The 12,675-nt window shown below is 45.7% G+C and overlaps 1 protein-coding gene across 5 annotated transcripts in view; it reads right to left on the reverse strand.

The window, feature by feature from the left end:
* RMDN2 (regulator of microtubule dynamics 2) overlaps nt 1-12,675 on the reverse strand; it is a 570,121-nt gene that overhangs the window by 59,683 nt on the left and 497,763 nt on the right. For 4 of the 5 annotated variants that reach the window (XM_085611419.1, XM_085611417.1, XM_085611420.1 and 1 more), the window contains exon 8: nt 10,097-10,195. In XM_085611419.1, the coding sequence (XP_085467545.1) occupies nt 10,097-10,195 (99 nt within the window). Of the gene's footprint in view, nt 1-10,096; nt 10,196-12,675 lie in introns of those variants that run through there. The other variant, XR_014963030.1, reaches the window with a different exon arrangement.

A 12,675-nucleotide genomic window follows, 5' to 3' on the forward strand; every position in this document is an offset into this window, starting at 1 on the left:
ACAGTGTCTCTGTTTGTCTCTCGCCCCATTCACCTTTCTCCATGCCAACTGTACAACTCCACAATATTGTTGGGGAAGTGACTGAGTTTGGCGAACTGTGGCAAATAACCTTGCTCCTATCGGATTTGAAATTCCAGGTTAGTGCATCCTGACACTACCATACACTCACTATCTCCTTATCGTCCCTGCTTTCTCCACTTGTCACTCTTTTTCAATGTTTATCTTCCTCCTCCTTTTTTCATTTTCTCCCTTTCTCTTTCTTGCTCTGGGTAAAATCTGTTGACGAAAAATAAGTTCTGGTCAGCAAAAATTAGTGCCATGCCCCACCACTGCACAAATTAAACAATGCTCCATATTTTATTAAGAGATGTCCCACTAAACTCTAGAAGTCTGGCAGGACTAATATTTCGGAGGGCTCTAGGGGGGGGATAGTGTTGCGACTTGAATTCTCACTATGCATCATTTCCCATAGTTGCCTGATCCCTGCTGCTCAGGCAGTATGGATGTGATGTTGTGGAATTCTGGAGTGCTTGGTGAGGTAATCAAATGCTGGAGGAGCCTGGTGTGGTTGAGAAAGTGCCAGTTGGAATGTGTGGGATGAGCAGCAGGAGGCCGCTCCTGGTGGGGCTAAACTACTGAAATTTACCATCTTAACCTGTAACTAAGCTTATTAAACCTATTTATAACCTATGCTGTGGCTACCTGGACCTCCCTTGGATTGCAACAATGGCGATGAATTGAAGTAAGAACCGGCGTGTTGTGGAAGATAGGCTGTATTTTAAGCTGCTGAAGAAACTGGAACTAAGGAACCTTAAGCTTGAAGGAAAAGGAACGCCTTAGTTAGCCCCACCAGTGTCCTTGATCACCTGGACAGCCTTCCTAGGGCGTTTGAACTTACTGACATCAAGGGACTGATTAAACGTGCCTGCTTTGCTCTGATGTATGCTTAAACCTTTGTCAATAAGTGTGAGCACACAAGGAGCTACTAAAGTTCGTGGATCAGCAAGAGCAACTGGCAGCATATATTTCTGAAGTAACCAGCAGCGTTTTTAGTATTGGTCAACGCAGCGTGCAGCAACATTTGTGGGATACTTATTCCATGGGGACATGCTATGTAGCAGTGTTTCTCTGGAAGGGATTGTGGTGAATTGGCAGCGCTGACCGTGCCGTTATAACTGTGCTTTTCCTGCCAAAGGGAAGATGGCGGTTTGTGTGCTGGTGCATTTGTTTGAACTGGAATTACACCTTAAGGTGATTCCGTGAACTGGAATGGATACACGGTTGTTGGTAAATTCACTTTCAAACGTACTCACCGCAACGGCTTGGCTTGAGCGGCAGATCTACATGATGGCCACGTGTTGGGTGCTTGTGGCAACTTCGCAGTTCCTATATTCATCTTTCAGTGACGCGCACTATCTTGTGTACGTCACTCTGGAGGGTACTGTCCCTCTCTAAATGGGGGCACATGCGTTGTATGTGCGCATGACGTGCAACCTTAGCCATGATCCCTGATTGCTGTGATGCCATCGCAGGCAACATGAGTTGTCATCTGTGAGGAGGGCGCCGTTTATTTTGAGGTGTTGCTTCATCTTGGACTCCGTGCACTGCGGTGCTTTGGCTGAAGGCACTATTCTGTGTCCCTATGTGTGACCTTGGGAGGCTGGCGATCGGAATGTGTTGGTCAGTGTGGTGGCAACAAAAGGAAGCTCGTCAGCAATTATTCAGCGTTGGTGCGGACTTCTGATGAGAGATCGTTCACAGGAGTAAAATACTTTCTTTCTGCTTCCGATGGTATGTGTCAATGCTGTTTTATTTTTAGAGCCGTGTACTTGGAATGTGTGTGGTTTGTTAAGGAGTTCTTTGGGTTTTATTACATTATATTCTGGTTGTTGTGTTGGGGATGGGAGAGCCCCTCTTAACTTGATGTTCATGTGTGCCATGCTGATTTTCTTGCTTTAGTGGATGGTATATGCTGGTCTGTATTTTCTACATATACTGCATGCCGATATTGCATGCTGAGTGGTTGTTTATTTATTCTATTATAAAGTCCTGCCTATGTGTATTTTGCCATGCTTGTGGGGGTGCCTAGAGTTTTTACCCTGTTAATGTAAGCTATGTAGCATGTCCTATACTGAAGGATTATAGAGTTGTGTACTCTGGCATTGGGTCGGGTAGCCTAGTATGCTTTGCTTGAGACGTATGGTCCTGTCAAGTGTGCGGAAAAATTGCGGTAGTGTACCCTAGTACTGACTTGTAGGGTCGTGTACCCTAGTGCTGCATTGGAGGGTTGTGTACCCTAGTGCTGTGCTGTAGTGTCATGTACCCTAGATCTGTGTTGTAGGGTCGTGTACCCTAGAACTGCGTTGTAGGGTTGTGTACCCAAGTACTGTCTTGAAGGGTCATGTACCCTAGTACCGTGTTGTTGGGTTATGTAACCTAGTAGTGTGTTGTAGGGTCATGGATCCTAGTACTGTGTTGTAGGTTCGTGGAACCTAGTACTGTGCTGGAGGGTCTTGTACCCTAGTGATGTGTTGAAGGGTTGTGTACCCTAGTGATATGTTGAAGGGTCGTGTGCCCTGGATGGTGTGTACATGGTACCCTCTGTTGTGTGCAGAAGGGGGGTGAGTGAGGGTGTTTTGCCGCATAGTACTACATTGATGTAATTGTAATATTGTATGACTGCCTCTTTATTCTTTTAGTCCTGTATTCTACTACATTGATGTAATTATGCTCTTGTAGGACCTTCTCTTTATTCTTCCAGCCCTGCATTCTACTATGTTGTTGTAATTGTAATGTCATAGGACTTGTGTGTTCTTTCCTTTTGTTTTAATTATATTATTAATTGTTTTCCCTAAGGGAAGAAGCTGTGTTGTGACTTGAATTTCCATTATGCATCCTTTCCCTTAGTTACCTGTTCCCTGCATCTCAGCTTGTATGGATGTGATGTGGAATGCTTGGCAAGGTAAAGGAATGCTGGAGTGCCTGGTGCGGTTGAGAGAGTGTCAGTTGGAGTGCATTGGCTGAGCAGCAAGGAGACCGCTCCTGGTGGGGCTAAATTATTTATCTGAAATGTACTATCTTAACCTGCAACTAAGCTTAATAAACCTTCTACTTGTAACCTAGCCTATGGCTACCTGGACTTCCTTTGAATTGCAACAGATAGCACTTCTGATGGTACCCTCACTGACATAATGAATGTTGCATTCTGGGGCAGCACGCTCTGTGTACTTGGAAGCCTTAGCACTGGAGCTCCACTTTGGTGAGGTGTAGGATCCAGTCTCGTTGGGGTTTCTCTGTAAGTCTCCTGCAAAATTAACTCCAAAGTATTAGCACTGTCCTCTTTACTCTCCTCCTCAGTATCGCTTATAAAACCAGTAAATGGATGCTTAATGGTGCAGAAGGACCTAAGAGTCACTGTCACACATGATGGAAGTTTGAATCCTGTAGAACTCAAATCTGGGCTGATGAGAGAAAGAGATTCCCTCTCTCTTTAGTCTTTCTCTTGTACAGCGTAAGGTCTCCTTTCAAAGTCTTTTGAGGTAAAGTCAAACAAAGAACGCACAGGACGAGACAGGATACGTCAGTAAATTAAACATTTTTTTTGATCACCGCTCATCTCAATACAACATAAAGTGCACATACATAGACAAATGATTTGAAGAATTAAAATAAAATGCAATAAAAAAAAAAAAAAAAAAAATATATATATATATATATATATATATATATATATATATATATATAGGAAGAAAGAGTTTGCCCCTAGGTGGACAAGCACTCGCAAGAAGGCATCCGCTCACCCGCAGGCAGTTTCCAGGACACAGCCCTCACTCTTCTCTGCCGCTCGACGCATTTCGGGCCAACGCCCTTCCTCATGAGCAGCTTGTATTCCAATGACGGCCAACGCAACATTACCAGTACATTCCCTCTTTTATTTCATTTCCATCTGACAGCAGTTCATGGCAAAAGCTGGCAAAGCATTATGGGACTGTTAGTGTAAATTACAACCCACGTGGGCCGCTGCCGTTAATGAAACATTAAAAGTTCTCCAAAGGGAAACAAAGTGTCCCGAATCACCGCCTGTATCATATTCAAAGCACCTCCTGCGCCGTTCGTACTGTCATTAAGCAGCACCAGCCCCGCTGTGATTCCGCGGTGGTGCTCGTCCGTGACCGGGCAGGCCACATTATATTGGAAGAAAGAGTTTGCCCCTAGGTGGACAAGCACTTGCAAGAAGGCATCCGCTCACCCACAGGCAGTTTCCAGGACACAGCCCTCACTCTTCTCTGCCGCTCGACGTGTTTCGGGCCAACGCCCTTCCTCATGAGCAGCTTGTATTCCAATGACGGCCAACGCAACATTACCAGTACATTCCCTCTTTTATTTCATTTCCATCTGACAGCAGTTCATGGCAAAAGCTGGCAAAGCATTATGGGACTGGTAGTGTAAATTACAACCCACGTGGGCCGCTGCCGTTAATGAAACATTAAAAGTTCTCCAAAGGGAAACAAAGTGTCCCGAATCACCGCCTGTATCATATTCAAAGCACCTCCTGCGCCGTTCGTACTGTCATTAAGCAGCACCAGCCCGCTGTGATTCCGCGGTGGTGCTCGTCCGTGACCGGGCAGGCCACATTATATTGGAAGAAAGAGTTTGCCCCTAGGTGGACAAGCACTTGCAAGAAGGCATCCGCTCACCCACAGGCAGTTTCCAGGACACAGCCCTCACTCTTCTCTGCCGCTCGACGCGTTTCGGGCCAACGCCCTTCCTCATGAGCAGCTTGTATTCCAATGACGGCCAACGCAACATTACCAGTACATTCCCTCTTTTATTTCATTTCCATCTGACAGCAGTTCATGGCAAAAGCTGGCAAAGCATTATGGGACTGGTAGTGTAAATTACAACCCACGTGGGCCGCTGCCGTTCATGAAACATTAAAAGTTCTCCAAAGGGAAACAAAGTGTCCCGAATCACCGCCTGTATCATATTCAAAGCACCTCCTGCGCCGTTCGTACTGTCATTAAGCAGCACCAGCCCCGCTGTGATTCCGCAGTGGTGCTCGTCCGTGACCGGGCAGGCCACATTATATTGGAAGAAACAGTTTGCCCCTAGGTGGACAAGCACTCGCAAGAAGGCATCCGCTCACCCACAGGCAGTTTCCAGGACACAGCCCTCACTCTTCTCTGCCGCTCGACGCGTTTCGGGCCAACGCCCTCCCTCATGAGCAGCTTGTATTCCAATGACGGCCAACGCAACATTACCAGTACATTCCCTCTTTTATTTCATTTCCATCTGACAGCAGTTCATGGCAAAAGCTGGCAAAGCATTATGGGACCGGTCACGGACGAGCACCACCGCGGAATCACAGCGGGGCTGGTGCTGCTTAATGACAGTACGAACGGCGCAGGAGGTGCTTTGAATATGATACAGGCGGTGATTCGGGACACTTTGTTTCCCTTTGGAGAACTTTTAATGTTTCATTAACGGCAGCGGCCCACGTGGGTTGTAATTTACACTACCAGTCCCATAATGCTTTGCCAGCTTTTGCCATGAACTGCTGTCAGATGGAAATGAAATAAAAGAGGGAATGTACTGGTAATGTTGCGTTGGCCGTCATTGGAATACAAGCTGCTCATGAGGAAGGGCGTTGGCCCGAAACGCGTCGAGCGGCAGAGAAGAGTGAGGGCTGTGTCCTGGAAACTGCCTGTGGGTGAGCGGATGCCTTCTTGCGAGTGCTTGTCCACCTAGGGGCAAACTCTTTCTTCCAATATAATGTGGCCTGCCCGGTCACGGACGAGCACCACCGCGGAATCACAGCGGGGCTGGTGCTGCTTAATGACAGTACGAACGGCGCAGGAGGTGCTTTGAATATGATACAGGCGGTGATTCGGGACACTTTGTTTCCCTTTGGAGAACTTTTAATGTTTCATTAACGGCAGCGGCCCACGTGGGTTGTAATTTACACTACCAGTCCCATAATGCTTTGCCAGCTTTTGCCATGAACTGCTGTCAGATGGAAATGAAATAAAAGAGGGAATGTACTGGTAATGTTGCGTTGCCGTCATTGGAATACAAGCTGCTCATGAGGAAGGGCGTTGGCCCGAAACGCGTCGAGCGGCAGAGAAGAGTGAGGGCTGTGTCCTGGAAACTGCCTGTGGGTGAGCGGATGCCTTCTTGCGAGTGCTTGTCCATCTAGGGGCAAACTCTTTCTTCCAATATAATGTGGCCTGCCCGGTCACGGACGAGCACCACCGCGGAATCACAGCGGGGCTGGTGCTGCTTAATGACAGTACGAACGGCGCAGGAGGTGCTTTGAATATGATACAGGCGGTGATTCGGGACACTTTGTTTCCCTTTGGAGAACTTTTAATGTTTCATTAACGGCAGCGGCCCACGTGGGTTGTAATTTACACTACCAGTCCCATAATGCTTTGGCAGCTTTTGCCATGAACTGCTGTCAGATGGAAATGAAATAAAAGAGGGGATGTACTGGTAATGTTGCGTTGGCCGTCATTGGAATACAAGCTGCTCATGAGGAAGGGCGTTGGCCCGAAACGCGTCGAGCGGCAGAGAAGAGTGAGGGCTGTGTCCTGGAACCTGCCTGTGGGTGAGCAGATGCCTTCTTGCGAGTGCTTGTCCACCTAGGGGCAAACTCTTTCTTCCAATATAATGTGGCCTGCCCGGTCACGGACGAGCACCACCGCGGAATCACAGCGGGGCTGGTGCTGCTTAATGATAGTACGAACGGCGCAGGTGCTTTGAATATGATACAGGCGGTGATTCGGGACACTTTGTTTCCCTTTGGAGAACTTTTAATGTTTCATTAACGGCAGCGGCCCACGTGGGTTGTAATTTACACTACCAGTCCCATAATGCTTTGCCAGCTTTTGCCATGAACTGCTGTCAGATGGAAATGAAATAAAAGAGGGAATGTACTGGTAATGTTGCGTTGGCCGTCATTGGAATACAAGCTGCTCATGAGGAAGGGCGTTGGCCCGAAACGCGTCGAGCGGCAGAGAAGAGTGAGGGCTGTGTCCTGGAAACTGCCTGTGGGTGAGCGGATGCCTTCTTGCGAGTGCTTGTCCACCTAGGGGCAAACTCTTTCTTCCAATATAATGTGGCCTGCCCGGTCACGGACGAGCACCACCGCGGAATCACAGCGGGGCTGGTGCTGCTTAATGACAGTACGAACGGCGCAGGTGGTGCTTTGAATATGATACAGGCGGTGATTCGGGACACTTTGTTTCCCTTTGGAGAACTTTTAATGTTTCATTAACGGCAGCGGCCCACGTGGGTTGTAATTTACACTACCAGTCCCATAATGCTTTGCCAGCTTTTGCCATGAACTGCTGTCAGATGGAAATGAAATAAAAGAGGGAATGTACTGGTAATGTTGCGTTGGCCGTCATTGGAATACAAGCTGCTCATGAGGAAGGGCGTTGGCCCGAAACGCGTCGAGCGGCAGAGAAGAGTGAGGGCTGTGTCCTGGAAACTGCCTGTGGGTGAGCGGATGCCTTCTTGCGAGTGCTTGTCCACCTAGGGGCAAACTCTTTCTTCCAATATAATGTGGCCTGCCCGGTCACGGACGAGCACCATAGCGGAATCACAGCGGGGCTGGTGCTGCTTAATGACAGTACGAACGGCGCAGGAGGTGCTTTGAATATGATACAGGCGGTGATTCAGGACACTTTGTTTCCCTTTGGAGAACTTTTAATGTTTCATTAACGGCAGCGGCCCACGTGGGTTGTAATTTACACTACCAGTCCCATAATGCTTTGCCAGCTTTTGCCATGAACTGCTGTCAGATGGAAATGAAATAAAAGAGGGAATGTACTGGTAATGTTGCGTTGGCCGTCATTGGAATACAAGCTGCTCATGAGGAAGGGCGTTGGCCCGAAACGCGTCGAGCGGCAGAGAAGAGTGAGGGCTGTGTCCTGGAAACTGCCTGTGGGTGAGCGGATGCCTTCTTGCGAGTGCTTGTCCACCTAGGGGCAAACTCTTTCTTCCAATATATATATATATATATAGCCTAGAAATGATCACTTACGCCAACTGAACAACTTGAAGCATCCCATAATTCCCGCCAACACCCCACAGCAAGACACCAGCGAATACGTTGCCACGTGAGCCGCATCACATTCTATGTCCCTCCAGCCTAATGGTGTCCTCTGTCTGCCTATTGCAGCCATAGGATCTGAATGCTTATCCAGTTGTAGGTGTGCTTGCTTCAGAAGTACCCGCATAGCATGGGTTACACGTGGCCTTGGTGGAAACCTCCCAGTCATGCCACTAGCGCTGCAGTGAGAGATCACTGTTAATACAGTTAATTTCTTGGCACAGACCAGGCTCGATTTTATAGACTGTATGAGCATATGTGATATTGGTTACGAAACACTTAAGAGAATCACATATTTTAATGAGACACAGGGATGTGGCGATTATAAATACAGAATTTTATTTGTAAGTATATTCATTGTCTTATGCTGCAGAACCAGTTTGGGGTGGTTCTCCTTTCAAATGTTTTTCCCAGGCTACTTTAGACTCAGCCTTTGTTTAGTGATGCTTCTCACAGCAGAGCGGTCTCTGGCCTGAAGCACCCACAACCAAGGCATAAAAAGGTGTGAGGTTTCTGTGCTTAGTTGTCAGCAGCCCAAATGAAAGTGTAATCAATGAGAGCAAAAGCCTGGGCCTCACCTAAAGAGTCCCCTTTACCTTGCAAACAGACTCTTTAGTCACACCCATCACCCCTACCTTTAACAAAAGAGCAGTGCTTCAGAAAGTCTAATCAGCAGCCCATTGCTAACAAAGTCTCCATCAAATTTCTAAAGGGAGCCCTGTCCCCTTCTCACCTCACTCGAGAAGGATCTCGATCCTACAGCCATGGATATGCAGATAATACACTTTCACTGTCTGGGGGAGATGTCCTCGCCCTACATCTTGTACCATGCTAAACAGGGGGTGCGAAAAAAACACCAGATCATCACACTTGAGGATTGACATCAGGATACATCCATCCCAGCACTTGCAGAGTCTCCTTTTCAATTATTTGTGATTCAACGCCTCATCTCGCCAGGGTTAGTAAGCGCTATATAAATGCAATTACAATACAATACAATGGTGGAGATCTTATTCCCATGTAAGAAAGATGTTTTATGAACGTGAAGTTAGACATTTAAGAACCAAGGAGCGCTATGGCTGAAGCAAAGAATTCCATGGAGTTTTGCATCAATGGCAAATGTACACCTCAGTATCAGTGACACTGATGTTAAATGTTAATTGGTTGGGTGAACTAGTTGCTGATAAGGGAGGAATCATTACAAAAACCAATATCACTGGAGTCTTAAAGTCTAATGGCCTGAGTCACGTGTTATTTGTGCATTGAAGTTGAATTGGGATGTTAAAATACAATGATTGAAAACGCGCAGAAATTGAGAAAGGCAAAATAAAATTGGGAATCACACTACCAAGAACTCCCTTCCCGCCGAAATCTAGAATTAGATCTAGATGAGTAAATAAGCACAATAAAAGTCAACAAAATAAGATATTGCAATATGTCGCGATTAACTTCATGATTGGGCAAATTTTGATGTACACTCTTCTTTAGAAAGTCGATCCTATGTAAGATGGTGCTTTTGATATTTCTAAAGAAAGATGCTTCAGCTCGCTTCACACTTTACCTGGTATTGTTAACCAGATATTGTACTCAAAGGGAGTAATTTCTACACATATGGGGCTTTTTGCAACTGCTGTTGATGCCGTTCTACTCTAAACTTAACCAAACTGACTATTGATCAGGATGCTTGATGCTTGTGCTAGCTATCAAGCAGGTTTTCAAAAAAGAAAGTTTGAAAAAGAAGTATCTAATGTTACATTATCTAAGTTAATTGCCGTGTGATGTAACTTCATATGATACCATCAGGATCAAAAAGCAAGTGTGGTTATTACCTCTACCTTCACGATTGTGGTGAAACGTCCCCACTAAATACAGAAGAGTAATAGAAATTAAATGAAAACTTAATCTACTCCAGAACAATACAAGAAACAAAATAATTCCACAATAAACATTCATTACAAACAAGGAAAGCAAGATATTTACCTTAATAAAATTCTGTAGAGCCTCCTGGATTGTGGCTGATGGTGGGTTCCCAAACAAGGTAGCAGCAACTTTCCTCTCAATCCAAGTCAACTGGGCAACCTGTTGTAAAATAAACAACCACATATATGTTCAGACAGCATGACAGCAAACAACCAATGTACTATAACATGTGGATTATCTTTCAGTCATACTTAAGCCTATGGACGTTTTGCTAGAGAAAACCATGTTTTATTGTGTAATAGGTTCAAAAATAGGTAAGGAATTGAAAGAGCATATAGTAAAATAGTGTAAGAGAAAAGAAAAAGGCTGGAGAGAAAATATACATGTGTTAAACTTATCCCCCTGATTAGCACCCAACGTTTTTGGACTACGATGTTTAATTGTGTACATTCCAGTGACATTCTTGAGTTATTTAGTTTGAGAAAACACAATTTTGCTAAAAGTAAAGCTAAATCCATACCAACATAGCACACAATACGGTTATGGACTCGTTCATTTATGCAGTCATTCTTTAGCTACTCTTTATTGTCCAGCGTCTTTGTGTTAAACTTGAAATCTAAAGAACTAACTTCTAAATTCCCCAATAACGGTTGGTAACAAAAGGGATTAGGCAAACCCAACCCAACATGTAGAGTAGCTCTTGCTTGATCTAATTAAATGTACAAAGGTAAACAATCCTGTTTTTAAACAAAACTGAAAGTCGGTACTTCAGTGAAATCAATGGGGCGGTTTAGTCAACCTTTAAAGCTGGTGGTCAGAAAGAAGCCGAAAAAGGATTTGGTGAAAAATGCTGCAATTGGGGTACAGCTTTCACAAGTAAATCATTCAAATAAGTGGTAGATGCAAAAAGATTTGAAAGGCTGTAATCAGGTGTTGAAGTTTTTTATAACCTGTGAGTAGATCTAACACTGAAGAAATTGAAATTAATGTCTCGCACAATGAATCAGAGAGACTTACTGTACTGAGATGTACTGGCACATAAAAGGAAGCATAGTTAACGTAGAAGAAGCATCATTACCTGGAATATGTGATGTTATGTTATGGAATGGAGAATTGTAGAACACACTCCCACCCGAGAGGGGTATCCTGGCTCTGAGTTGATGAGAGTCTAGCCAAACCTAGGAACTAGTGAGGAGACTCAAAAAGCCAAGTCTTCAGCTTGTTGCAGAATTGAAGAAGTGAGGAGGAGGCTTTTATGTGCAGGTGGTTCCACGCTTTAGGAGTTATGTGGGAGAAGGCTCAATTGCCAAATCTGGTTTTCCCCATATGTGGAATCTGTGCAAGTAGGAGTCTGGATGAGCGGTGGTGTCTGGAAGATTTATAAAACCAGGTTTCATTGTGGAGGTATGCTGGGACATTGTTATGTAGTTCCTTGAAAATGTGGGTGAGGAGTTTGAATTCTGCTCGAATGTGTACAGGGAGCCAGTGGAGCTCCCTCTGGTGTGGTGTGATGCGAGTGCGGCGTGGGAGGTTGAAAGTGATGTGGCCAAATCACGAGTTCTAAATGGTCTGCAGTCATCTGGTGTGATTTTTGTTGATCCCGGGATAGAGGGTGTTCCCATAGTCCAGCTTACTTGTGATGAGGGCATGCATTACGGTTTTCCAGGTGCTAATTGTGAGCAATTTAAAAATCTTCCTCAACACCTTCAGCTTATGGAAGTATGAGGCAGTGACTGCTCTGACTTGAGTGGTCATGTTGAGTTTGCTGTCGACGACAATAGAAAGGTTGTTGATATGGGTGAAAAGGGGTGTGTGTCATTCCTAGCTCTGATGGCCACTAGATGGAGTTCCACTATGAAGTGCTCTTCTTGAAGATCACAATTTCAATATTCTTGGTGTACAGCTTCAGACAGCTGGTTATCATCCAGTGGGTGATTTCAGTCATGTAGGCATTGAACTTTATCTGGTTACCGGGCGTCTTGTCTGTGAGGGAGAGAGGGAGCTGCGTGTCATCACTGTCGATAAAGTGGTTGATGTCATGAGAAAGGATGATGCTGGCTAGAAGGGTCATGTATCCATTGAAGAGGGTTGGGCTCAAGGAGGATCCTTGCTTAACTTCGCACATGAGGTCGTGGGTGTCCAAGGTGTATGGTGCCAGGCTGACTGACTAGGTCCTTCCAGTCAGGAAGGAGTAAATCCATACAGAGTATTTGTTGTGTAGGAGTCAGATGGGGTGGGAGACTGTGTCAAGCACTGAGGACAAGGTCCAGGGTGATGAGGGCTGCCATGTCTCCTCTGTCCAAAGTCATGCGGATGTCATCAGAGGCGGCCATGAGGACAACCTTTGTGCTGCGGTTGGGTCTGAAACCAGACTGAGTGGTGTCAGGAGCTTGGTGGTCATTGAGGTATTCTGTGAGGCGTCTGCAGATGATTTTCTCATTAGGTGGGAATGGTAGCGGGCAGATCGGTCTGTAGTTGGAGACAGTAGAGAGTTTCTACAGCAATGGGAGGACAGGTACATGTGGGAAGGTCGCAGAAGAGATGGAGGCATTCAGAATGGGTGTGAGCAATGGCACTGATGCGTTGCGGTCATCTGGAGTAACTGATTGCAATGTGATCGTTACAAAAGTTTGACTTCC

Source organism: Triturus cristatus, chromosome 6 (genome assembly GCF_964204655.1).
Source record: "Triturus cristatus chromosome 6, aTriCri1.1, whole genome shotgun sequence".
Classification (NCBI taxonomy): domain Eukaryota; kingdom Metazoa; phylum Chordata; class Amphibia; order Caudata; family Salamandridae; genus Triturus; species Triturus cristatus.